Source organism: Pelophylax lessonae, assembly GCF_965119305.1.
Source record: "Pelophylax lessonae genome assembly, chromosome: 6".
Classification (NCBI taxonomy): domain Eukaryota; kingdom Metazoa; phylum Chordata; class Amphibia; order Anura; family Ranidae; genus Pelophylax; species Pelophylax lessonae.
The window spans coordinates 273,237,143-273,261,880 of record NC_138773.1 but is presented as its reverse complement, the minus strand read 5'-3'; the positions used below and the strand labels follow the sequence as shown (position 1 = coordinate 273,261,880).

Sequence of the window (24,738 nt, the reverse complement as noted above, 5' to 3'; positions counted from 1 at the left end):
AAGTAATTTTCTAGCAAAAAATACTGATTTTAACATGTAAGCAACAAATGCCAGAAAAAGTGGTTAAGACAGACATTATAAAGGCAATATAACATTCAACCCTATAGAGCAGTCAATGGCAGCATTCAAGGACCTTCAGATGTCAGTGAGTGCCCAACTGCCAATCACTGATCTCATATCTGTAAGCAATCACACGGTTTATACCTGGTTACCAAGATTAAAAGTTTACATAATATCATTATGTTTTTTATTTTCTACGTTTTTGACTAATTCTGTGCTAAGCAACGGCAGTATTCATATATTTCTATACCCCTTTTTACATGAAGTACTGGATAACAGTGGGAATATAGGTTTATTATTTCATTTATATTTTACACATTTTTATTTTTTTATTTTTTTTCTAACTATGGGAACTCTTCCCTCAAAATATATCATTTCCACACAATTATCTTTTTAAATAGGACATAGCAGTGTATACCGCAAATTCTTTGTTAAGATATTATTTGATGCTATCTACTGGAAAATGGGTTATTCTGCTTTCTTTATACAGAGGAAATCATAGAGGAAATGATTAGTCAACACATTGCATACATGAACAGGAAATAGTCAAAGCAGCTTTGGCAATTGTTAATTCATCATAGATTCAAATTCATCTATCCTCTGTTTTGTATTTCCTCTGCGGATCTTCCGATATGATACGGTGTCGTATCTGGAATAACTGTTCTTGGAGATGTCGAGCCGGTTTCCAGGTATTTGCTGATCTGAGAAGGATTCAAAATGGCTGCCACTTGGACTGACCGAGAAGATCGGCCCGGGACTATTTTCTTCACATGACCCGTGTCCGTTATCATTGTCAGTTTCAATGGATGTGTTTTCTTCCTCTGTCTCAGTCAGCACCTCTTCTTCCCCAGTTTCAGAAAGAGTTTTCGCCGACTCGTACATAAACAGATCTTGTGTTTCGCCTTTGCTTTCTTCTTGGTCTTCCTCTGTTTTGTTTAATTCTTCCTGACCTGGAGAGTCATCTGCTGGGACGTGTTCACCTTCCACCTCTGTAAAAGTATAGAATGTTATTATATTGTTAAATAAAAGCATAGTACATGATATTTTATATACAGTATCTCAAAAAAGTGAGTACACCCCTCTCATTTTTGTAAATATTTTATTATATCTTTTCATGTGACAACACTGAAGAAATGAAACTTTGCTACAATGTAAAGTAGTGAGTGTATAGCTTGTATAACAGTGTAAATTTGCTGTCCCCTCAAAATAACTCAGCCATTAATGTCTAAATCGCTGGCAACAAAAGTAAGTACATCACTAAGTGAAAATGTCCAAATTGGGCCCAACGTGTCAATGTTTTGTATGGCCACCATTACTTTCCAGCACTGCCTTAACCCTCTTGGGCATGGAGTTCACCAGAGCTTCACAGGTTGCCACTGGAGTCCTCTTCCACTCCTCCATGATGACATCACAGAGCTGGTGGATGTTAGAGACCTTGCGCTTCTCCACCTTCTGTTTGAGGATGCCCCACAGATGCTCAATAGGGTTTAGGTCTGAAGACATGCTTGACCAGTCCATCACCTTTACCCTCAGTTTCTTTAGCAAGGCAGTGGTCATCTTGGAGGTGTTTTTGGGGTCATTATCATATTGGAATACTGCCCTGCGGCCCAATCTCCGAAGGGAGGGGATCATGCTCTGCTTCAATATGTCACAGTACATGTTGGCATTCATGGTTCTCTCAATGAACTGTAGCTCTCCAGTGGCGGCAGCACTCATGCAGACCATGACACTCCCACCACCATGCTTGACTGTAGGCAAGACACACTTGTCTTTGTACTCCTCACCTGGTTACCACCACACACACTTGACACCACCTGAGCCAAATAAGTTTATCTTGGTCTCATCAAAACCACAGGACATGGTTCCAGCAATCCATGTCCTTAGTCTCCTTCTCTTCAACAAACTGTTTGCAGGCTTTCTTGTGCATCATCTTTAGAAGAAGCTTCCTTCTGGGACGAAAGCCATGCAGACCAATTTGATGCAGAGCGTGGCGTATGGTCTAAGCACTGACAGGCTGACCCCCACCCCTTCAACCTCTGCAGCAATGCAAGGCAGCACTCATATGTCTATTTGCTAAAGACAACCTCTGGATATGACGCTGAGCATGTGCACTTAACTTCTTCGGTCGACCATGGCGAGGCCTGTTCTGAGTGGACCCTGTCCTGATAAACCGCAGTATGATCTTAGCCACCATGCTGCAGCTCAGTTTCAGGGCCTAGGCCATCTTTATGTAGAGCAACAATTATTTTTTTTCAGATCCTTAGAGAGTTCTTTGCCATGAGGTGTCATTGGCAGCATTCAAGCATTACAAAGAATGTAATAAGAAATGTAAAGACTAAATCAGGGCGGTTAAAATAGAACATGAGAGACATATAGCGGAAGAGAGTAAAAAGAACCCCAAGAAATTCTTTAAGTGTATAAACAGTAAGAAAGCGAGGCCAGAACACATTGGCCCCATAAAAGACGCCAAAGGAAATATGGCCACTGAGGACAGAGAAAAGGCGGAAGTGTTAAATAATTTCTTCTCTTCAATCTTCAGGCTTGTAATGCTAAACTAAATAATACACCTCAGGAAGTACCGCCATGGCTAACAGAAGATAGACTTAGAACTAAACTAGAGAAATTTTTTTTTTTTTTTGAAAATTCTTTTTATTTGTTTCAAAAAGAACAACATACAAAAACACAGCCATTGGGCATTCCCTGGCTCAACAACAAGACAAAAAAGAACAAAATAAAATAAAATAAAAATACACAGCAACAAAAAGGCAAAATCAACCCCAAACAAGGCTGCACCCAACTGCTACTTCATAAGGGTGTTCAACGCACAAGGATCCCGGTGACAGGAGAAATCCGTTCACTGCGTGAAGGTCCATCAGATCAATAGAGAAGAAGATCTGAACAGAGTCCACTGCATGTAGGGGAAATAATTAGCAATAACAAATACAATTAAGGGTCCTAAGTCGATACAGCAGGGCCCCCCGCATCATTGGTAGTATCATCAGACTCCAACCAAATGTCCCACACCTTTGAGAATTTTTGCGGGCAACCCCTATTAGCATAGGTTGCTTTGTAAAGTGGGATTACTGAGTTCACAAGAGATTTCCACGAGGAAACGGTGGGTGCAGCAGGCTTCCGCCAGTGGAGAACCACCATTTTCCTAGCGTAGAACAACAGAAGTCCTAAAAGAGTGCGAGACGCCACAGAGTGGGCCAGATCATTCACAAGTCCCAGAATACAATACTCCAGCCTTAGAGGCACGCGGATGGTGGTCACTCGAGCAACAAAGTCCAGAATCCGGGTCCAGTACTCTACCAGGGGTGGGCAATGCCAAACCATGTGTGTATACGCGGCGTCCGGCGCTCCGCAGCGCCAGCAGACCGCAGGCGTATCAGGGAAGGCCCTGTGCAGTCGGGTCGGGGTTAGATGAAACCGATGAAGGATTTTAAACTGCACAAGGCGGTCCCTGGCGGCCACCAGGTGACGGAACGGGTAGTCCCAGACGTCCTCCCAGTCCTCCGCATCAAGGCCGGGAACCTCTGCCACCCAGAAGGCCCGCAGGACCTCCAGCCCCGAGTGCACACTGGGGAGCAGGGTACCATAGATAGTGGAGAGTGGTTTTTTTAAGGTCTCGTTTCGGAGAATGGCCTCTAAGTCAGCTAGCGTGAAGTCGCAAGAAAAATTACCGAACTGTTTGTGGAAGGCATGGCGGAGCTGCAGGTACCTGAAAAAGTGGGAATTGGGTAGGGAGAAATCGGCCTTCAGTTGGTCGAACGACGCAAGGTCCTCCCCCCGACAGATGTGAGAGAGAGACAAAATGCCCTTGGAGGCCCACACGGAGGGATCCGGGATGGAGAAAAACTCCGGTAACTCCGGATTCATCCATAGGGGGGAATTCGGGGAACGCCGACCAGGTCCCAACCGAATGTAGGGCGATTGCAACTTCCATGCCCTAATCACTGCCAACATCGAGACAGTGACAGGGTACGGGGCCCTCGGTCCACGCAGCAACAAGTTACGTAAAGCCTCATATGAGCCCAGCAGGCCCGCCTCCAGGGCTACCGCAGCATTGGAGGCATCCGAGATCAGCCAGTTGTGAGCATGCGTCAAAAGTCCCGCCACGAAGTAACGGAAAAAATCCGGACACGCCAGTCCCCCCCGAGTCCAGGGTCGCTGTAGGATCGTCAGTCGAAGTCTAGGAGGGCGAGAATTCCAGATAAAAGTAAGGATGCGAGAGTGGAGCCGACGAAAAACGGCCTTCGGTATCCAGACAGGGGAGTGACGAAGCACATATAGGAGAGGGGGCAACAGCTTCATCTTGACTAGGTTAATGCGGCCAATCAGGGTCAAGGGGAGATTAGCCCAGGAGCGCAGCTTGGTCCCGAATTTCAACAACAAGGGAGATAAATTAAGATCACAAAAGTCTCGAATGTCAGGGGATATCACTATGCCCAGATATTTGAGCCTGTCAGTCCAACACAGGGGCAAGGACGGGTCCGCGTGGGCACGGGCCCCCGCGTCCACCGGAAGGATAAGCGACTTGTCCCAGTTCACTCGCAGGCCAGACAAGGTGGTGAAGACTGCCAACAGATCCAGGGCCGAACGGAGCGACCGGCCGGGGTCCCGGAGGAAAAGGATAATGTCGTCAGCATAAAGCGCCAACTTTTCCTCCAAGGACCCCACCCGGATCCCCCCGACCGCCCCGGAACCACGAACAGCCGCCGCCAGAGGCTCAACAGCCAAGGAAAACAAGGCAGGCGAGAGAGGGCACCCCTGGCGAGTGCCCCGCGCGATCGAAAAGGGACAAGACAGCCTCCCCCCCAACTTAATCTGAGCACTGGGGTGAGCATAAAGCATGGCAATCCATTTACAAAAAACAGGGCCAAAACCAAACCTTTCCAGAACTAACATCATGTAGGACCAGTCCACCGAATCAAATGCCTTTTCTAAATCAAGTGCCACCATCACACGTGTACTCCGAGCCTCCGCTGGGACCTGCAAATGAGTGAACACTCTGCGTATGTTAATATCAGTGGATTTGCCTGGCATGAAGCCAGTCTGGTCCATGTTGACCAAGTAGGGAAGGACCTTCATCAATCTGTTAGCAAGCAGTTTGGTAAGTATCTTCAGGTCATAATTCAAAAGAGAAATGGGCCTGTAGGCCGAGCACAAAGTAGGATCCTTCCCCGGTTTATGAATTAGGACTATGTGCGCCAAAGACATGGACTCCGGGAGAGCTCCCAAGTCAAGGCAAGATGCATAGGTCTTCAAAAGCCTAGGAGCTAGTTCAGAGATATACATCTTGTACCAATCCCCCGGCAGGCCATCGGGACCAGGGGTCTTCCCAGGGGGGAGGGAGCGAATAGCCAGCTCGACCTCCTCCAACGTGAAGTCCGCCTCCAGGAGAGCCACGTCCTCCGGGGCCAGAGTGGGCAGCGCCAGCTCCCCGAGAGACCCCAAGTCCCGACCCCCCGGCGGGGGGGGGTCCGCCCGGTACACACGTTCATAGAAATTACGAAATTCCAGGAGAATATCAGCAGGATCCCGAAGAACACTGCCATCCGCAGATTGTATGACTGGAACCACCGTCTGGAACCTAGAGTCCGCGGACAAGTTAGCCAAAAGCCTGCCGTTCTTGTCCCCGGACTCGAATATCCTGGCCCGCAGCGACCCCACCTCCGCCTCAGCGGCCGATGACACATGTAGGTGCAACGCCCTCCGAGCCTGGGCCAGGGAGGAGTACGCCTCAGGGGAGGGATCCAAGGCAAACGCAGCCTCGGACTCCTTAACCACTGCCTCCAAATCCGTCCTCACCGAGGCGCACTCCACCCGCGCAGCCTTAATAGCGGAGATATAGTCACCACGAATAGTGGCCTTGAAAGCATCCCAACACACCAAGGCGGATGTGGTGAGGTCATTAACCTCCCAGTACTGGGAAATCTTACCAGACACCCCCTCCACCACCCGTTGATTCTGAAGCCACCCACAGCCCAGCCTCCAGCCACCCCGCTCCCCCGGATCACCCAGCCGCAGCTGAATCTCAAGCGGGGAGTGATCCGAGAGACCGGCGGGCAGGTAGCCGGCCGACAGCACAAATGGCAGGACTGAGGGAGAGCAGAATGCAAGATCTATACGGGAGCCGGAGTGGTGTGACGAGGACACGTGAGAATAGAACCGATCCTGCGGGTGCTTCCACCTCCACAGTTCTGTGAGCTGCAAGGTCGAGGCCCAGGTGCACAGCTCAGAGCAGGATTGACGATTCGCATTCGAGGTGTCCAAGTCACCATCCAGGATGCTGTTAAAATCCCCAGCCACAAAGATGCGCTGGGTCGAGAATTCGGCCAAGCGATCATAAATGTGATACAACACAGCACTAGAAAAAGGTGGGGGGACATACACGTTGACAAAAATAAACAGTTTACCCGCAATCTCAAGAGCTAGGATAACATATTGACCCTTGGGATCCGTTATAACCCTCTCAACACGACAGGGCAGGGCCCTATGTACCAAAATGGAGGTCCCCCTGGCGTAAGTGGAGTAGGTGGCGTGGAAGGTATGACTCACCCAGCGCCTGCGTAGTGCCAATACAGCACTCCCCGTCAGGTGAGTCTCCTGGAGGAAGACCACATGTGGTTTAGAGGATTGGAGATATTTGAATAGCAAAGCACGCTTGAACTTGCTATTTAGGCCCCGCACGTTCCAAGATAGCACCCTAATGCGGTCAGCCATAGCATTGGGAGAGAAAATGGGGCAGGAGAAATAGGAACAGCGGCGGGGGAGCCAGGGGCCAGATGAGAGACCAACCACGCCACCCCTCAGTATCTAGTGCAGGGAAGCAAGCCGCTCGGGCAGCGTCCCACAAGGAGTCAGCGGCACACAGTGAAATAGCACATTGCACAATGAATAGTAAAACACAGTACGGGTATGCAGCCAAAAACCAAAAAAGAAAAAAAAGAAAAGACAATAAACAAGAACACATAGAAACCCCTGTCAGCCAGAGAGCAACAGTGCTACAGGCCAACTTCATCCCAAAAACCTAGAAGAAAAAACAACACACTATCGACTAGGAAAATGCCCAGCCAATAGTCATCTGGCACTAGGCCAGGAGGGGAGTAGCCGGAGGGCTAACCAGAGGCAAGGCCGGCCGACGGTCCCAACAGTCCCAAGGACCAGGAACAGCAATCTTGTGGGAAAAGTCCAATAGAGGCCGTCACCAGCCCCAGCTCCAGGGACACATATGTAGAAAGGGGGAAAATAGCAAAAAACAAGGGCAAAAAAAATAAAACTACTCAGGGGCATTGATGTGGAGAGTCAGAGAGCATCCGGGGAGAGGGGGTCCCCTCCAGTCACAGTCCAATAAGACAACTCAAAAAGGGGGGACGGAGGGGGGAACAGGGAGTCCAGCCAGCAAGGCCAACAGAGTAGGGACAAGGAAGCTCACCGCAGGCTGAGCAACCAAGCGTCCGCGTCATCAGGAGAATCAAAAAACTTGACAGAGCCAGCATGTTGCACACGGAGTCGGCTGGGATAGAGCATGGAATACTTGATTTCTTTTTCACGGAGCCTCCGCCGCACATCATTAAAGGTCTTCCTCTTTTTCTGAAGCTCTGCAGAGAAATCAGGGTATAGATGAACCGCAGCGTTTTCGTAAGGCAAAGTGTCATGCTTGCGGGCCTCACTCAGTATACGGTCCCTGTCACGATAGTTCAGGAAGCGGACCAAGAAGGGGCGAGGGGGGGCCCCAGGGATCACACGGCCTGTAGGGACTCTATGTGCCCTCTCAACGACATAGGTGGGAGCCAGGTCAGTAAGGTGCAGGAGGTCCTTGAAAAAACGTTCGGCAAAATCAGCAGGCCTATCCCCCTCAGCCCCTTCAGGCAGTCCCAGCACCCGCACATTATTCCGCCGCTGGCGGTTTTCGGCATCATCCGCCTTAGCTAATAGCATCTGAACTGTGTGCTGAAGGGAGGAAAGGGAGGCAGAGTGCTGGGTAGTGAGGTCCTCAGCCGAGGAGATACGCTGTTCAGTGTCCGTAAGCCTCCCCCTAATCTTGTCCAAGTCAGCCCGGATAAGATTGCACTCCTCCGCCAAATAATCAATCCTGGCCAATAAGGAAGTCTTACTCTGCTCAATGGCAGATAAAATCATGACAGTGTCACTTGCCTGGACCGGGATGGATGCAGATGGAGCAGCAACAGATTCCGCCGGGAGCTCCATGTTGGTAAGTAGAGCACGCAGGCCTTCCAAGATGGCGTCCGGAGGCACCGCCAGCGGGGAGGCCGGCTTCTGTTTCGCAGCGGCGGCCGCGGATTTACCCTTCCCAGGCATGTCGGACGTAGCCCACGGGTGTCCCGACCCTCCACAGGTCCGGTAACGGCAGGTAGAAGCGGGGTGAAGGATGAGAGAAACGAAGGATTAGTCAGGGTCCCCGGAGCTCCAGGCAGGCACGTCTGGTCCGCTCTACATCCGGTCACGCCCCCCTAAACTAGAGAAATTTAACATAAATAAATCCCCGGGACCGGATGACTTGCACCCGAGGGTTCTTAAAGAGCTCAGCCAGGTGATTGCCAGACCATTATTCTTGATCTTTAAGGATAGTCTACAGACGGGTATGGTGCCAGGTGATTGGAAAAAACCCAATGTGATACCAATATTTAAAAAAGGGCCGAGATATATGCCGGGTAACTATAGGCCGGTTAGCCTAACATCAGTAGTCTGCAAGATTTTGGAGGGAATGTTAAGGGACCACATACAAGAATTTAGTAATGAAAACGGTATTATTAGTAGTAATCAGCATGGATTCATGAAAAATCGTTCTTGCCAAACCAATCTATTAACCTTCTACGATGAAGTCAGCTGCCACCTAGATAAAGGTAAGCCTGTGGATGTGGTGTATCTGGACTTTGCAAAGGCCTTTGACACCGTTCCCCACAAACGCTTACTGTACAAACTAAGGAATGTAGGTATGGACCATAGGGTGACTACCTGGATAGAGAACTGGCTCCTAGGGAGAGTCCAGAGGGTGATGATTAATGGGGAGTACTCGGATTGGGTGGGTGTGGAAAGTGGGGTCCCCCAGGGTTCTGTCCTGGGGCCAATACTGTTTAATTTATTCATAAATGATCTAGAGGAGGGGATATCTAGTACAATCTCAGTATTTGCAGATGATACTAAACTAAGCATGCCAATATCTTCTATGCAGGATATGGAAACGTCCAATATGATCTGAACTTAATAATGGGGTGGGCAACTACATGGCAGATGAGGTTTAATGTTGAAAAATGTAAAGTAATGCATCAGAAACACGAAAGCAAGCTACTCACTGGGGGGAAACCTCTGGGTGAGTCTAGGATGGAAAAGGACCTGGGGGTACTGGTAGACAACAGGCTTGGCGGTGGCATGCAATGCCATGCCGCTGAAAGCAAAGCCAACAGAATACTGGCATGTATAAAAAAGGGGATTCACTCCAGAAATAAAGAGATTATTTTCCCTCTCTACAAGACTCTGGTCCAGCCACATCTGGAGTATGCTGTCCAGTTCTGGGCACCGGTCCTCAGGAAGGATGTGATGGAACTGGAAAGAGTCCAGAGAAGGGCAACACAAATAATTAGGGGAATGGAGGACATCAGCTATGAGGAAAGACTACAAGCACTGAACCTGTTCTCTCTGGAGAAGAGACGATTGAGGGGGATATGATATCAATGTACAAATACTGTACTGGCGACCCTAGCATAAGGAACAAACTTTTCAGAGAAAGGGAATACAATAAGACACGTGGCCACTCACTAAAACTAGAAGAAAAACGGTTTCAACCTTAAAATACGTAAGGGGTTCTTCACTGTCAGATCCATCCTGCCTTGTATCAACAGTTCAGACTGGTGGTGGTGTAATGGTGTGGGGGATATTTTCTTGGCACACTTTGTACCAATTGAGCATCCTTTAAATGACATGGCCTCCCTGGGTATTGTTGCTGACCATGTCCATCCCTTTATGACTACAGTGTACCCATCTTCTGATGGCTCCTTCCAGCAGGATAATGCACCATGTCACAAAGCTCAAATCATCTCACCACTGTTTTCTTGAACATGACAATGAGGTCACTGTACTTCAATGGCCTCCACACTCACCACATCTCATCCAATAGAGCACCTTCGGGATGTGGTGGAACGGGAGATTCATACCATGGATGTGCAGCCAACAAATCTGCAGCAACTGCGTGATGCTGTCATGTCAATATGGACCAAAATCTCTAAAGAATGTTCCCAACACCTTGTTGAATCCATGCCACGAAGAATTGAGGCAGTCCTGAAGGCAAAAAGGGGGGTCCAACCCGTTGTAACGTTAAAAAACCCTACCCTGTGAAAATTCCCTACCCTCGTCACTCCCGGTGAGGGTACGTCATTCAATAGCTGAGCCGCTTCCCACTGCGCATGCTCACAGCTGCAGAGGGTAGGGAATCTTCACGGGGTAGTTCATCAGCTGTTGCCACGCTAAATCATCTCGGCTCCAACCCGTCAGACTTCTCTCATCTCTGCTCCAGGAAAATTAGCGAGTGTATGAAAATACAGATCATGGCTACAGTGTTTTAGAACCTAACAGTCACTCATTTGGGACGCCGCACCTGCTGATGAGGGAAGTCTCCCAGATGATTTAATTTAGTGGCTGGCCATGCGCAGTCGGAGGCGCTGCAACAGCTGATAAATGACGCGGTGTAAGGTTAAAAAACACTACCCCGTGAAAATTCCCTATCCGCCGCAGCTGTGAGCATGCACACTGGGAAGCGGCTTAGCTGTTGAATGACGTACCCTCACAGGAAGTGACGAGGGTAGGGAATTTTCACGGGGTAGGGTTTTTTAACGTTACACCGGTACTAGTAAGGTGTACCTAATAAAGTGGCCAGTGAGTGTATTTTTTTACCTTGTACTGGACTGCATTAGGTTGTTGATTTTATGTAACCTGCTGACATCTAGTGGCAGTTTTGGGCCGCTACAGCTTGTTTACTAATGTAATTTTGATATCTTCTTCTGTCTACCTCTCCTGTTTAGTGCTAGTTAGTTTAGTCCTAGCTAGCCCCTCTCTTCTTCTTCCATGTTTCCTCAGTAAATCCTAATTACTCACAGAAACAGGGCTTAGGAAAGTCATTGTCTTCTTACACTTCAAAAGACTGAGAAAACATCCTCCATACTTCAATCAGTTGAAGTAAAATTGCGTTGGATTGAACTTCTTTTCCTTATTAAAGAGTTAAGCTGCCTATGGTTGGTGCAAAGTCAGCAGGCACCTTAAAAATCCTTCAGTAGTTCAGGCAGGCAGAGGGGGGAGAGAGGTGGCGCAAACAGACAGTACGGGTGACTGCAAAAGTATACTGTGGGCAGATGGTGGAGTGTAATCCAATAGCTGGACACTTGGATGGCTGCAGGCTTGTAGAGGGTGAAGTGACCCTGTATGGTTTCAGGAGAGAGAGAGAGCCAAGCGCCGATCTAAGTGTAGCACAGCAGTAATTTTAATGACACACAATAAAATCGTTACTCACAAGCCTGTGTACACGACGGCCTGAAGAAGGAGCGGAGCTCCGCAACGCGTCGCCGTTTGATTCCCTGCTGTCTCCGGAAGTGACGTCACAGCCATCCGACCGGCGGTCCCACGCTGCTCCACCACCACAGAGGATCTGCACGTCTCCCGCCTCCGACATGAGGCCATCGGCTGTCCTCCCTCATCACAGCGCTACCGCCTGACTGGATCTTCCACCTCGGATGTGACCCCAGAGACCTTCCCCTTACTGATTTTACCATGCCTGCTTTTATGGACCTCTTGTGAGTAACGATTTTATTGTGTGTCATTAAAATTACTGCTGTGCTACACTTAGATCGGCGCTTGGCTCTCTCTCTCTCTCTCACCTTAAAAATCTTATGTATGTTTGGTCTTCTTCATAATTTGAGGGAAATTGGTTTCCAACTGTGCAATGTGGGCAAATGTATGTTGAAATGTCACCGCTGTTTAACACTGTACCTACTCTGCAAAAAAAAAAAAGTGTTCCCCTTATTGGGGGCATTTCCTATCCCTTGCTTACTTCTGACCCTCTTTCACAGGACAGGAAGTGAGGGGAAATCTCCCTGGTGGAACCCAGACAACAATAAATACCTGCCATGTGCTTTTACTTCCTCTGCTATTAAAACAAGAAAAGGATTTGACTGGAGTAGGGCTTTTTCTACTACATCCAATAATAGCCACTCGTAATAACAAATGTTTAAGTCACACATAAAAGTGAGGCAAACAGATCCATAGCCAGTTTAAAATATAATTGTCCTATAAGATAGAAACTTTAAAAGTTCTGTTTCTACCTAATGCGGTTTGACAATCTTCTCCATTGTTGTGCTCCTCGGGATGGGTATTATGGCTGGATAACATTCCAGAATCTTGTTCAGGAACTGTGTGTTGTTCTGCCTGATGCTCTGCAAAAGGTGAAAATATAAGTACATTAGAATTATACAGCAATCAGCATTTTAAATGACATACTTTTCTTGTATAGTAAAGGTAGCTACTGGTTGGATGAACATTTTATATCCCTATTATTAATCTGTACATTATTTATGTTCTATTTTGCAATTTTCATTATTATTTTAGTTCTTACGGATTTGGCATTAGTGCACACAGGATTTAGTGACATTAAAGCAGAAATAAATTAAATTTTGAAAAATTTCCCCCATCGTCAAGCTTTTATTATTTATTTTTTGTAGACAGAAATCAAATTATCTAAAGCGGGGTGTCAAAGTCGATTTCATTGCGGACCACATCAACATTTTGGTTGTATCTATAAGACTATATAAATGTATCTGGGGCTTTTTGTTTTCAGGAACTCAACCACGCCCCACCATGAACGGCATCAAACAATGAGTGTGGCCAAATTGCACTAACAGTGGGAGGATCTTAACCTCCCTGGCGGTCTGATTATGTCAGAATTTCTGTGCTAAAAGCGGTACATTGTTTTGCATGGAAATCTGTGGTTTTATATTTTAAAACTCACCTTCCCCTGCGATCCCCCGCCGTCCTCCCCCGCCATCCTCCCACCATCCTCCAGCTATCCTCCCGCCATCCTCCAGCTATCCTCCCGCCATCCTCCAGCTATCCTCCCGCCATCCTCCCCCGCCGTCCTTCCCCACCGTTCTTCCCCGCCGCCCTTCCCCGCCGTCCTCCCGCTGTCCTCCCACTGTGTGCTCGGCCATTGCCGACACTTGCCTTCCGGTTCCCTTCCCTGCGAGCGTTGCGACGCAGGGGGGTGGAACTGGCGGCAATTTCAAAAGTGTAAATACACCAAATGACACGATACAAGGTTGTGATCCTAACGGATTACACTGTATCATGCCATCTCAGCACAGGATTTCACCTGGTGGCTTTTCCAGTGCCCTGCCTGTGCTTTTCCAGTTCTTTGTGCCTGAAAAATTGAGAACGACCATGGCGTCCAAAAAGCGTTCTTTTAGACGAACTGGAAAACAACGAAAGCGAAACGGAGTTACTTGAAGAACTGAGCAATAGCGATTCGTGGGAGAATTCATCATCAGGTATGGAAAGTGACGACAGCGACGATTCTGATGTTTTTCTGGCACATAGCTTGTAGAATTTGGGAAGTATATCAAATGATTTTTCAGAATTTCCAACGGAGCTATGTGCCAGAAAGAGACATCAGAATTGTAAAAAGAACGCTTTTTGGACGCCATGGTCGTTCTCTATTTTCCAGGCACAAAGAAATGGAAAAGCACAGGCAGGGCACTGGAAAAGCCACCAGGTGAAATCCTGTGGTGAAATGGCATGATACAGTGTAATCCGTTAGGATCACAGCTTTGTATCATGTCATTTAGTGTATTTACATTTTTGAATTTGCCACCGGTTCCACCCCCCTGCGTCGAAGCGCTCATAGGGAAGGGAACCAGAAGGCAAGTGACTGCATCTGCTGAGCACAGAGCGGGGAGAGAGTGTGAGGAAGGCTGGAGGACGACGGGGGAGGACAGCGGGGGATCGCAGGGAAGGTGAGTGTGATTCTGGGGTAATCCCGAGTGTGGCTCGGGGTTACCGCTTTTGGTACTGAAAATTAACCCCGAGCCACACTCGGGAATACTGCTGTGTTATGTACCGAGTGCAGTGTCCGGGGGTGTGCTATTTACATAATGCAGTGTTCAAGAGTTCGTTATGTACAGAATGTAGTGTTTAGGGGGGTTCTATGCACATAGTGCAGTGTTTAGGGGTGTGCTAGCTATGCACATAGTGCAGTGTTTAGGGGTGTGCTATGCACATAGTGCAGTGTTTAAGGGTGTGCTATGCACATAATGCAGAGTTCAGGGATGCACTATGTGCAGAGTGCAGTTTCAGGATGCCCTATACACAGAATTCAGGAGTGCACTGTGTACATAGTGCAGGGTTAAGGAGTGTGCTACATACAGAGTGCAGGGTTTAGGGGAGTGCTATGCACAATGTGCAGGAATTAACTCTCTTTCACAGGCTGTCCACATCTCACTTCCAACCCTTCTCGGCTCTGACCTCTGTACCTCTCTTCCACATCCCCCACCTCTGCACAGACCACATCGCCCCCCCCCTCCCCCCCCAAAAGCTTCCTCACATCTCACCTACCTGGCCCGGCTCTAGTACCTTCCAGCAGTGTAATTGGCTCCACCTCTCTCTCTATCACTTGCAAGGAGATCATTAGTCAGCATCCATGCACCCAGGCACAGATGGGCATCACAGTGCAGCTTACTACATAATACCCCATGTTGGTAAGCAAGAAGCGGAGAGTGAGAGACACTTTACAGCTGAAAAAAAGCCCTGGGTGCAAGGGCCATATGATATGGCCTGGAGGGCTGGATTTGGACCACGGGCCTTGTGTTTGACACATGTGATCTAAAGGAACTAGACAGTGGATGCATCATTCTGGGTACAGAGATTTTCTGTGCTATTTGCAACATTATGTCAGCCCCATCCCCTTTTCACAAGGGAAAGCTATCATGAGCCTAAAGCAGGACTCAATGTGACATCACTGGGGGGGTCACACTTCAGGAAGAGAAATGCTAGATTTGAGCCAAGATGGTTACAAAACGGGGGTTGCACATTCCAAATAAGGCAAGTAAGTCAAAATATGGTATGGGTCATTGTACATGCCTGTGTATTTATTCGCAAAACAAGAGCAGATTATATGTGGATCTCTGATGCTTTAGGTGGCGATGCTTTCATTGTTGCCAACTGCCCGTTAATTTTTTGGGCAGCCCGTAAAAACAGGGCACTTTTCTCTTGCCCGTAAATGCCCGTAGCATGGGAAAAGTGCCCTTAAAAATGGTTGTGACCGGCACCGCTCAAAACTGCGCTTGCAAAGTTCCAGAGATGCCGAGATGATCATCTGCTTCGATGCTGCATTTGGCCGGGGGCGGGTATGGCAGAGGCTGAGTGGCGCTTACTCATCAGGAGGCGAGTGATGAAGTCATGTGCGGCGCATTCCTGCCACAGCGCGCCAGGAGGAGCCGAGCGGGGGGAAGTTGGAACGGAGAAGCTGGACTTTGGAGGAGCCCTGTGTGTGAGTGACCCAGACAGTTCCCTGTAAGTTAGGTGACCCAGTGTTCCCATGTCTTTTCAAACTGGGGTATTTTATCATTTGGTAAGGCTATTTTTATATAATAGTCATTCACAATGGCATACAATTTTGGTGCAAGTGAATGACAATCTTATAATGCATAGAGTGGAAATGATTGCAGCAAATATCTGTGTGAAAGAAACTTGACTTTCTTATTGATGGTAAAGATGTATATGTCAAAACCTAGCGCTATGGCCTATCAGCAAATTGCTTCACATTGTTCCTCTGGCAGGCCTATATGTAGGGCACTTAGAGCAAACCTTCAGTCTTTTTGTTACTGATGAATACAATTTTACTTGACTACATATACTTAAAGTGCCTACGCACATTTGTAGTTCTCTATGCTTTACAAGACATCACAAGATCTCTCTGGGCAATTTATTATACAACTACCAGCTTCAAGTAGACCACTTTGTCCTACCCCACCCCATCTTGTTTGCTTTGCTATTGACTCATTACAGTGATGGGTAGTATTATAGAACATTTTCAAAGTACTGCTAGCTTTCTACATCCAGCTTCCTTTATGAACATAACACATTTTTTCTTTTATTATACTATTTCTTTAATAGATGACTCAAGATTCCATGCTTCTCTAGAAGAAAACTTGAGATGAGTGACATGGGCATACATTTTTATAATGTCCAGAGAAAAGTTTAATTTTAAAAAATCAATACAGGTACACTTTAAGGTCTTGGAACTTGATGGCACCACGAATGACATTTTTTGGGGCTGACAGTGTCATGGCGCCTTTCCCGCCACACCACCGCCAGGCGCCAGCATTTAAAAAACCAGGAGCCAAGCTGAAGCTGGAGCGTGACTGTGCTGCGGGGCGGACGGCATCCATCACAGAGGGAGTCACGGACACCAGCTCAGGCAGGCACAGGTCTGTTAGATGCAGCAGATAGATTTATTTTGTGTAGATGGATGGACCTGGGTTAATGAATGTATATTTCAGTCATTTTACTAAAAAGAATGTTTGCTCTGGCAAAGACAAATTTCAGAGCTGAAGACAATTTGTTGTATTAGAAAAGAGCTTTTAAGCTACAATGTAAAACCATTTTTCAGCAAGCATTTTAAATTAAAGTCCTTCTCTGGGCACTCTTAAACCACTCATTTGGGAGGGTGGTTTAAGAGTGCCCAGAGAAGGACTTTAATTTAAAAGCCTAATGCGTGCTGAAAAATGGTTTTACATTGTAGCTTAAAAGCTCCTTTCCACTCCTGTACTAAAAAAAAAAAACCCAAAAAAATAAATTAAAAAAATTAACTTTTTTTTTTACCTAAATCCAATGCCATACTTCCCTCACTGGTGCCTATACCGGGAGTGAAGACCAGCGACCCAGCACTGCTGTCTGTGTTCAGGCCAACTGGACCACTTGCAGTACTGTTTTTCTCAGTGAATAGGTAGCCCCCCCTCCCCCCTTTCTGGGTCACCCTTGTAATCCAGTACTTTATTCTGTCTGTGCCCAGGCCACCTGGACTACTTGCAGTATGTTTTTTTTTCCCCTAAGAGAATAGGTGCAGGTTTTTTTCCCTTAATATCCATCTTAAATCACATCGCTAATTGCATATTTTACTTATTTGTAGCCTAAATATTGTAATAAAACGTAAAAGTGTAGCGCTAAAGAAAAAATTGATAATCATAAAAGTGATAAATTAGTGTCCAAATGAATAAATCACTAATAATCACAATAATGTGTTTAAAAATGTCCAATTGAATGAGTCCCAACAAAAGAACTGATGTGGAGAAAAAACATATATCCGCAAGTGCAATAATCCAAGGGGGGGAGGGATTCTTCCCGGGACACCAAGGGTATGTGAAGGAAGGGAACACCTCTGTGATGGAATATGATAAGCAGCTTACCAGATTTCCATGGCTGTTCAGATTAGTGAGTCAGCCTCTCCCAGCTGTTTAATCCAAACCACTGAAGGTCAGAAGTTATATAGGTACTTTATCAGCTCCAAGGAATCACCACTCAAGATACAGGAGGATCAGTATAGGATTGGCACTCATCAATATATGTCATCAATCATAAATGAATATGTGAAGAAAAGAGAGGCAAAGCCCATAGCGTAATCCCGTTTAAAACTTGAAATCTTGTTTATTAAAAGTTATACTCACAGTGTTTCATAAAATAACAGGCATATCAATGGCTATGTCAGGGATAGAGATGCGGCGTCCCGCAAGTGGTCCCAGATAGTAGATGATGAAGGCCGGCTAGTTTCAGGGGGTGTGTGGACGTTGCGTCTGGAGTCGCCAACGTTTCGTCTCAATAGACTCCGCCCAGACGAAGTCTATTGAGACGAAACTATTCCTACGTGATATGTAATCATTGACCACATTATTGATGTTCAATCATGCCTATAATGTCAAGCTACGTTTAGGCACTACCCTGTATGTACTGTATGTTTATGCGCATTTATCCCCCTTGTGGGTTCTGTTCTTGTTTTTAATTGTCAATCAATAAAAAAGTTTTTTACCTTAAGTTCCTATCTGTGCCTATAAAGTCCACCTACTTCTCTCCAAAATGTCTTGACCAATACAGCCAGGAAGCCCCCCCTGGTTGGCAACTTCTCCTCCTAGACAAGAGCACTGTTCTCAGAGGCTCTGAACTATTTATGTACTCCCCAACCTTTCTGAGCAACACCTCCCCAGATTTGGCTAGGTTACATAAATATTTAGACTGCTAATCTGAGTCTCCCACCCACTATGTTCTAGAAAGCTCCAGAAAAACAGGAAGAAGAAGCCAGACTTGCAGTCTACAGAGCCCAGAGCAGCCCAAAGCAATCACACACAGCTCTGCTGGTTATAGGACAACAATACTGAATTTGTCTTTTCAAATAAAAAACACCCTACCTAGGAGGGTGCTACACAAATAACAGTAATCTATCATAGTAACAGATCCATGAGATTCTTGGAAAATTCCACAACCTATTTTCCACCTTGTTGTAATTTCAAAATAGTTTACTTACATTCAATAGAACATTTTTATTTAGTCTGCTGCAAACCTTAACCCCCCTCAGTACATCTCCTCAATACATGCACATTTTCCCATGTTTTGTCCCTTTAAAATCATTAAAAAGTCCAGAAAAAATACCTGATGATCTGCCAGAAATACAGTGTGTTCCTGACTTTCTGTTTGAACTGACACGCAGTGAGGTTACTTTACTAAAAGCAAATATGCTATGACTTTTCAAGGAAAGTTCCCAAGTATCCCATAGCCTAATGAGATAAAGCTCTGCTGACTTCCATCATCCAATCACGTGTAAGCAGAAATGCTGTTTTGTTATTTTTTATATTTTTTATATTTGCCTTGTAAGTAAATGGGTATTTTTTGCAATTCACATTCATTAAGCTCTGGGACAAATCTCCTTGCAAAGTGCAACTTCCCTTGCAAAGTGAACAACCTATATGCCTTTAGTAAGTCAACCCCAGTACCTTTGTTCTTCATTGCACTGAAACTCCAAGCAAGGTTGTCAGCCCTGCATGCTAGACTATGGAAATCTACCTTTCACCACACTTTTCTGTCCTACCCTGCATGCATATATTGATTTATTTCCCAGCAAAACACTGCTGGCCTTAACTCCCAAGAGCCTGCCTGTGCTTAGGGATAGGGCTTTTTGGGAGATGTAGTTCTGGGTAGGGATGCACCAATCCGACTTTTCTGGACCCGATACCGATATCTGGCGTTGTGAAATCGCCAATACCGATACCGGAACCGATCCGGAGCTACACACAAAGCAAGCGGCTGCAGTACAGAGCAAAGCCGCTGCTTCATGTGTATGGCTCCTCCATTCACAGGCGGAGTGCATCTGATATCACTCCGCCTGTGAGCCGGCCTTATACAGGAAGTAGCGGATCCCATCCCATACTACTACTGCACCTAGTAAGGGATGGCTGAGCCGTTACCAAGCAAAAACCGGATCGGCCAGTGGATCGGTCAATGTTACCGATCCCCCGATCCATCTAAAAATGGCCATATCGGCGCCGATATCCGATCCGAATATCGGATCGGTGCATCCCTAGTTCTGGGGCTTGTTTCCTTCACAGGAACGGACCTCCCAGTACTGTCCCTGAAAACATTTTACAAGCCTGAGGATAATGTTACAGGGAGTAATAAAAGCTCTTTCTGTTTCGTTTGCAGTTATATTGCACTGATTGAGAGGAACTGATACGAATTCCTGACAGCTGCTAATTACCAAATACACTGTGTCTATGGAAAATAATCATGATAAAATGAAAGCGCCATGTAAAATTATATTAAAAGAGGATGATAAAGATCCTGAGAGATAATGTTGGGGAAGAGTACACCCAGACGAAGATGACAGATGTTCTCCTATTATTTATTTATTTTTTTTGGTTTAATATATTTTTATTGTTTTTTCCATAAGTCAATTGGTTTCCAAAAAGATAAACCCACACAAAAGCATGACACAATAATAAGAACATGAGTAACTTGACGTTGTACAAAATAGGCAGTTAATAGGGAATCAAAAAAGTTAAAAAAACAAGTAACTAAATTAAGCAGTTCCAACCACTGAAAAAGAAAAAGAACAAAAGTGGGAGGTTGAGAGAGGAGGGAGTGAGCATGTTAATCCTGGGCCTTTTTCATCCAAAGAAGAGGATGAAAGTAAAAAACTGCTGTGATGTTTTTAAAAAGGGAGCTGTGTCTAAGGACCCAAGCCTGCCCAACTGCCAGTGGGAAAGGGTGGGCAGCGATACATAGAAAGACAGGAGATAGAGTTGCATTTTCTATCATTGGAGCTTTGGGGCAAAGGCCTAGGGCAGCAGGGTTAGAGGAGGCAGCAGCAAGCTCCAAAATTTACAATCTGCAAATTTTCTTGTCCCTTTCTTCTGGCAGCCTCTGGACATTTGTGGATAAATTCCATAATTTAACCAGTGTTGGGGTAGTTACTCAAAAAATTTAACTAGTTACTAGTTACTTCTGTAAATTGTAACGAGATTACTTTACTAGTTACTGCATTTGAAAAGTAACTTCACTACTTATTACTTTACTTTCCTCTTTCTTAATTAACCGTGTAGAACAGGCATGTCCAACCTGCGGCCTGAGGGCCGCATGCGGCCCAGAACCGCAGGCAATGCGGCCCACTGCCCTCTGACAATTTTTTATTTTTTTGCTGGGGAGGAAGTCGAGTCAGGGGCACGGCCACAGCGACTTCCAACTAACTGTAGGCAGAGGCTGCCTCGGAGGGGGGAGGCGAGTGCTGCTGGTTCACAAACACAGCGGATATCTCCTGCTTACCCGCTGTCATACGAAGCCCCGCCTCCTGGACTGGCTCCTATGATAGACAGCATATTGGTAATGTCTATCATAGGAGCCAGTCCAGGAGGCAGGACTGATCCACGCTCTGTGTAATCCAGCGGCTCTCCTTTCTCTTCATTGCAGACTGCATTGGATGGGCACTCACTGGGGAGGCTGCATTGGATGAGCATGCACTGGTGAGACTACATTGGATGAGCATGTACTGGTGAGGCTGCATTGGATGAGCATGCACTGGTGAGGCTGCATTGAATGGGCACTGTTCAGGCTGCATAGGATGTGCATGTACTAGGCTGCAAGTGCCATGCGATCTCCCAGCTGCCACGGGAGACTTAGGATGTCTGCAGTCAGTGACAGAGCCGCTAGTTTATAATCTGTATAGTTAAAAAGGATTTTATGACAGACAGCATGTGCGCATCTTTAGCACATTTTATAATTTTTTTGTACAAAAATAGTTGTATGTTATGATGGGAGTCATGATGGGCAGGATGATGCCTAAGTACAGTTGTGACAAGAGGGCATGCAATGCCATGAAGTCACCAGGAACAAATTGCCCGATGGCACAGTGTCAAAATGACACAAATTCGTTTGAAATGAACAGCCTCAAATTTGCAGATATCAAAATAGGGCAAGCGGGCATAACAGGACCCAGGTCACATCCTTCTTTGAATAAATCAATTGCCTCATCTTTAATCATAGGACTTCTTATGTTTAAAATTAATTATAGTGAGGTATCAAACTAAGTAGCCATTATGATAAAAATTATTTTTTGCGGTTACTTTATATGATAGTGCTATGATTATTTTTTTTTTACCATTAACTAACACAGCATAATGCATGTACTTGCATACCTATTTTTTAAAAGCCAAATTAATGCACTTATTCAATGTTTCTACGTTGCAGTAAAAACATTTTCCCAGTTGATTGTCTTTTTTCAGGGCCAACTTTGTTGTCAACTGTTAATAATGTTTAAAAAAAAAAAAACTATACAACATAAAGAGGATAAATATAAATCTTCATCTGGACAACTAGGGAAAAAAGTAAGTCATGTTATTGCTTACAAACTATTTAAACACATTCGGCAAACAAATGTGCATTTCAGCCCCAAACATGCATCCACTTCAAGAGAAAAAAAGGACAAATGTGCCCTATGTTTAGCCTCTACCTTTCTTTAAATCATCCGATGTTGGCAAGAAACAATACAAAATTATAAGAAAATAAAGAATGTATGGTGGCCTTTAAAATTAAACTTCATGCACATATTAAAACACAAATTGATATAGCACTGTAATAATTAATACATAATTAAAAGTATTTTTATTTTCCAAAAAGGTTTATTTTTTAGTTTGTTTTTTTATTTTTTCTGTATTTTTTTTTCAGTTTTTTTGTTTTATCTGATTTTTTTTTGTCCCAGTATTTTAAACTGTGTTAGTACCTGACTTTGGCTTGATATCAGCCTCTTGCAATCCCTTTATTGTAGAACTCAGACTGTGAGTGAGAGGCAGCACAAGGAGCCAATCAGCTGTGTTGCAGAGCTGACAAGGAACATGCTGATAGGAGGAAAGATCACAGCAACAGATAGATGGCCCAATCAATCTGCTGCTTCTGCTTTCATGAGCTTGTCAAGTCAAGACCAACAGGTGCTACGTTGGTGCAGTAGAAAAAAAATCAGGTCTCCTGCTTTTCCAAGCAGGGCTGTGCTCGGTAAGAGAGCTGTGTATCTCAGGACTGGATGGGAGTGCATGTACTGTGAATCCCTGCATTACCCTCCATTATACTGAATATGCTTTTGGATGAAAAGATACAACGCAAACAGTATACCTTTCATCCATTAGAGGCCCTTCAATAGTATATGCATAGTACCTTAATGTGGAATTCAAGTCAAAACGTTTGCTTTGCTGTCCATGTAGGTGAGATCCTATTTTGTTTCCTTACCCACATTAACAGGTTTAATTAAAAAATACAGTATATCAACTTGAGTTTCTTTTTTTATGTTATCCATACAATTACCAATTTTCTAGCCAGTAGGATTACTTGACTACTACAATTAGCCTGATTTAGGAAACTTCCCACCAACAATTTTAAAAATAATACAAAATAATAGGAAAATAAAAAATGTATGGTGAACTTTAAAGCTAAACTCCATGTACATATAAAAGATATAATAATTTAGCTCTGTAATCATGAATAAATACGGTAATTCATTACTACATGCTGGTGAGATCTTATTTTGCTTCCCATATTTAAAGATTAGTCAAAAAATATATGAACCTGAGTTTCTTATTTTATGTTGCCCATACAATCAACAATTTTCTAGCCATCGGGACTACTACGATTAACCAGATTGTGGAAACCTACCACCAACACTTTCAAGTCATGGGTTCCAAAGAACCCTTGGTGGTATGGTACCTTGATCTTTCAATTGTTTTTCTAAATGAAAGCCAGGTAAATATGGTTGAAATGAGGAAACTGAACACGTATTGTATATGGCCAACACAACAATTATTAGGTTCAAAGTAACCAATTTGCCTAAAAGCAAAACCTAGTAAATAATTCACAAAAACCTAAAAAAAAAAAAAAATAAAAAAAAATTCCCATTACCTTCTTCAGTGTCTTCCTTGATTCCCAAAGAATCAATCTTGTCTTCTAAACAGATACTAGATCCCGCTTTATTTTCACTTGCAATAACTGGATTTATCTCGCGCATTTATGTTAGCCATACAATTACCAATTTTCTAGCCATTAGGACGACTTGACTACTACAATTAGCCTGATTTAGGAAACCTATCACCAACAATTTCAAAAATAATACAAAAATGATAGGAAAATAAAAAATGTATGGTGAACTTTAAAGCTAAACTCCATGTACATATAAAAGATATAATAATTTAGCTCTGTAATCATGAATAAATACGGTAATTCATTACTACATGCTGGTGAGATCTTATTTTGCTTCCCATATTTAAAGATTAGTCAAAAAATATATGAACCTGAGTTTCTTTTTTTATGTTGCCCATACAATCAACAATTTTCTAGCCATCGGAACTACTACGATTAACCAGATTGTGGAAACCTACCACCAACACTTTCAAGTCATGGGTTCCAAAGAACCTTTGGTGGTATGGTACCTTGATCTTTCAATTGCTTTTCTAAATGAAAGCCAGGTAAATATGGTTGAAATGAGGACACTGCACACGTATATGGCCAACACAACAATTATTAGGTTCAAAGTAACCAATTTGCCTAAAAGCAAAACCTAGTAAATAATTCACAAAAACCTAAAAAAAAAAAAAATTCCCATTACCTTCTTCAGTGTCTTCCTTGATTTCCAAAGAATCAATCTTGTCTTCTAAACAGATACTAGATCCCGCTTTATTTTCACTTGGAACGACTGGATTTATCTCACGCATTTCACATACTGTAAATGTATCCATTTGATCTATAATATTGGTTATCTGTGGTATTTCAGGATGTCTATCTCCATTGCATTCAGAGATTTGGATTTCGTCTTCCATTATAAGTGTCTTAAAGATGACTTTAATGTCTTGCTGTAAAAACTTGACAATGTCAAATAATTCTGAATAAATGATAGCCTTGGTTTCTTGGTTGAATTAGGACTTCTGAAGCAAAGGCACACAGCTTAAACAAACAGGATCCAATGACATTATGGAGATTAAAACGATCTCCAGAAAAACACCATTCTTCCAGAGATGTTACCCCACGCGTTTCTCGGAGTTAGCATGAATCATTGTAAACACATTTGCCTTTCTTATAAGGGGACGGGTAGTGTAA

General features: G+C 44.8%; 1 protein-coding gene across 1 annotated transcript; it reads right to left on the bottom strand.

Moving 5' to 3' along the window:
• Window positions 1-348: 348 nt before the first annotated feature.
• ERMN (ermin) lies at window positions 349-24,738 on the bottom strand. The gene is made up of 3 exons (XM_082262498.1): window positions 24,251-24,738; window positions 12,396-12,506; window positions 349-1,049 (listed from the first exon to the last, which is right to left on the bottom strand). The coding sequence occupies exons 1-3, from the start codon at window positions 24,459-24,461 to the stop codon at window positions 628-630; spliced, it is 744 nt and encodes a 247-aa protein (XP_082118624.1). The 5' UTR covers window positions 24,462-24,738; the 3' UTR covers window positions 349-627.

Coding starts and splice junctions, on each gene's coding strand:
- ERMN (XM_082262498.1), bottom strand. CDS start 24,461: ATGGAAGACGAAATCCAAATCTCTGAATGCAATGGAGATAGACATCCT. Junction 12,507..24,250: donor CAAGGAAGACACTGAAGAAG/GTAATGGGAATT, acceptor CACCTTTTGCAG/AGCATCAGGCAGAACAACAC. Junction 1,050..12,395: donor AGATTGTCAAACCGCATTAG/GTAGAAACAGAA, acceptor ATACTTTTACAG/AGGTGGAAGGTGAACACGTC.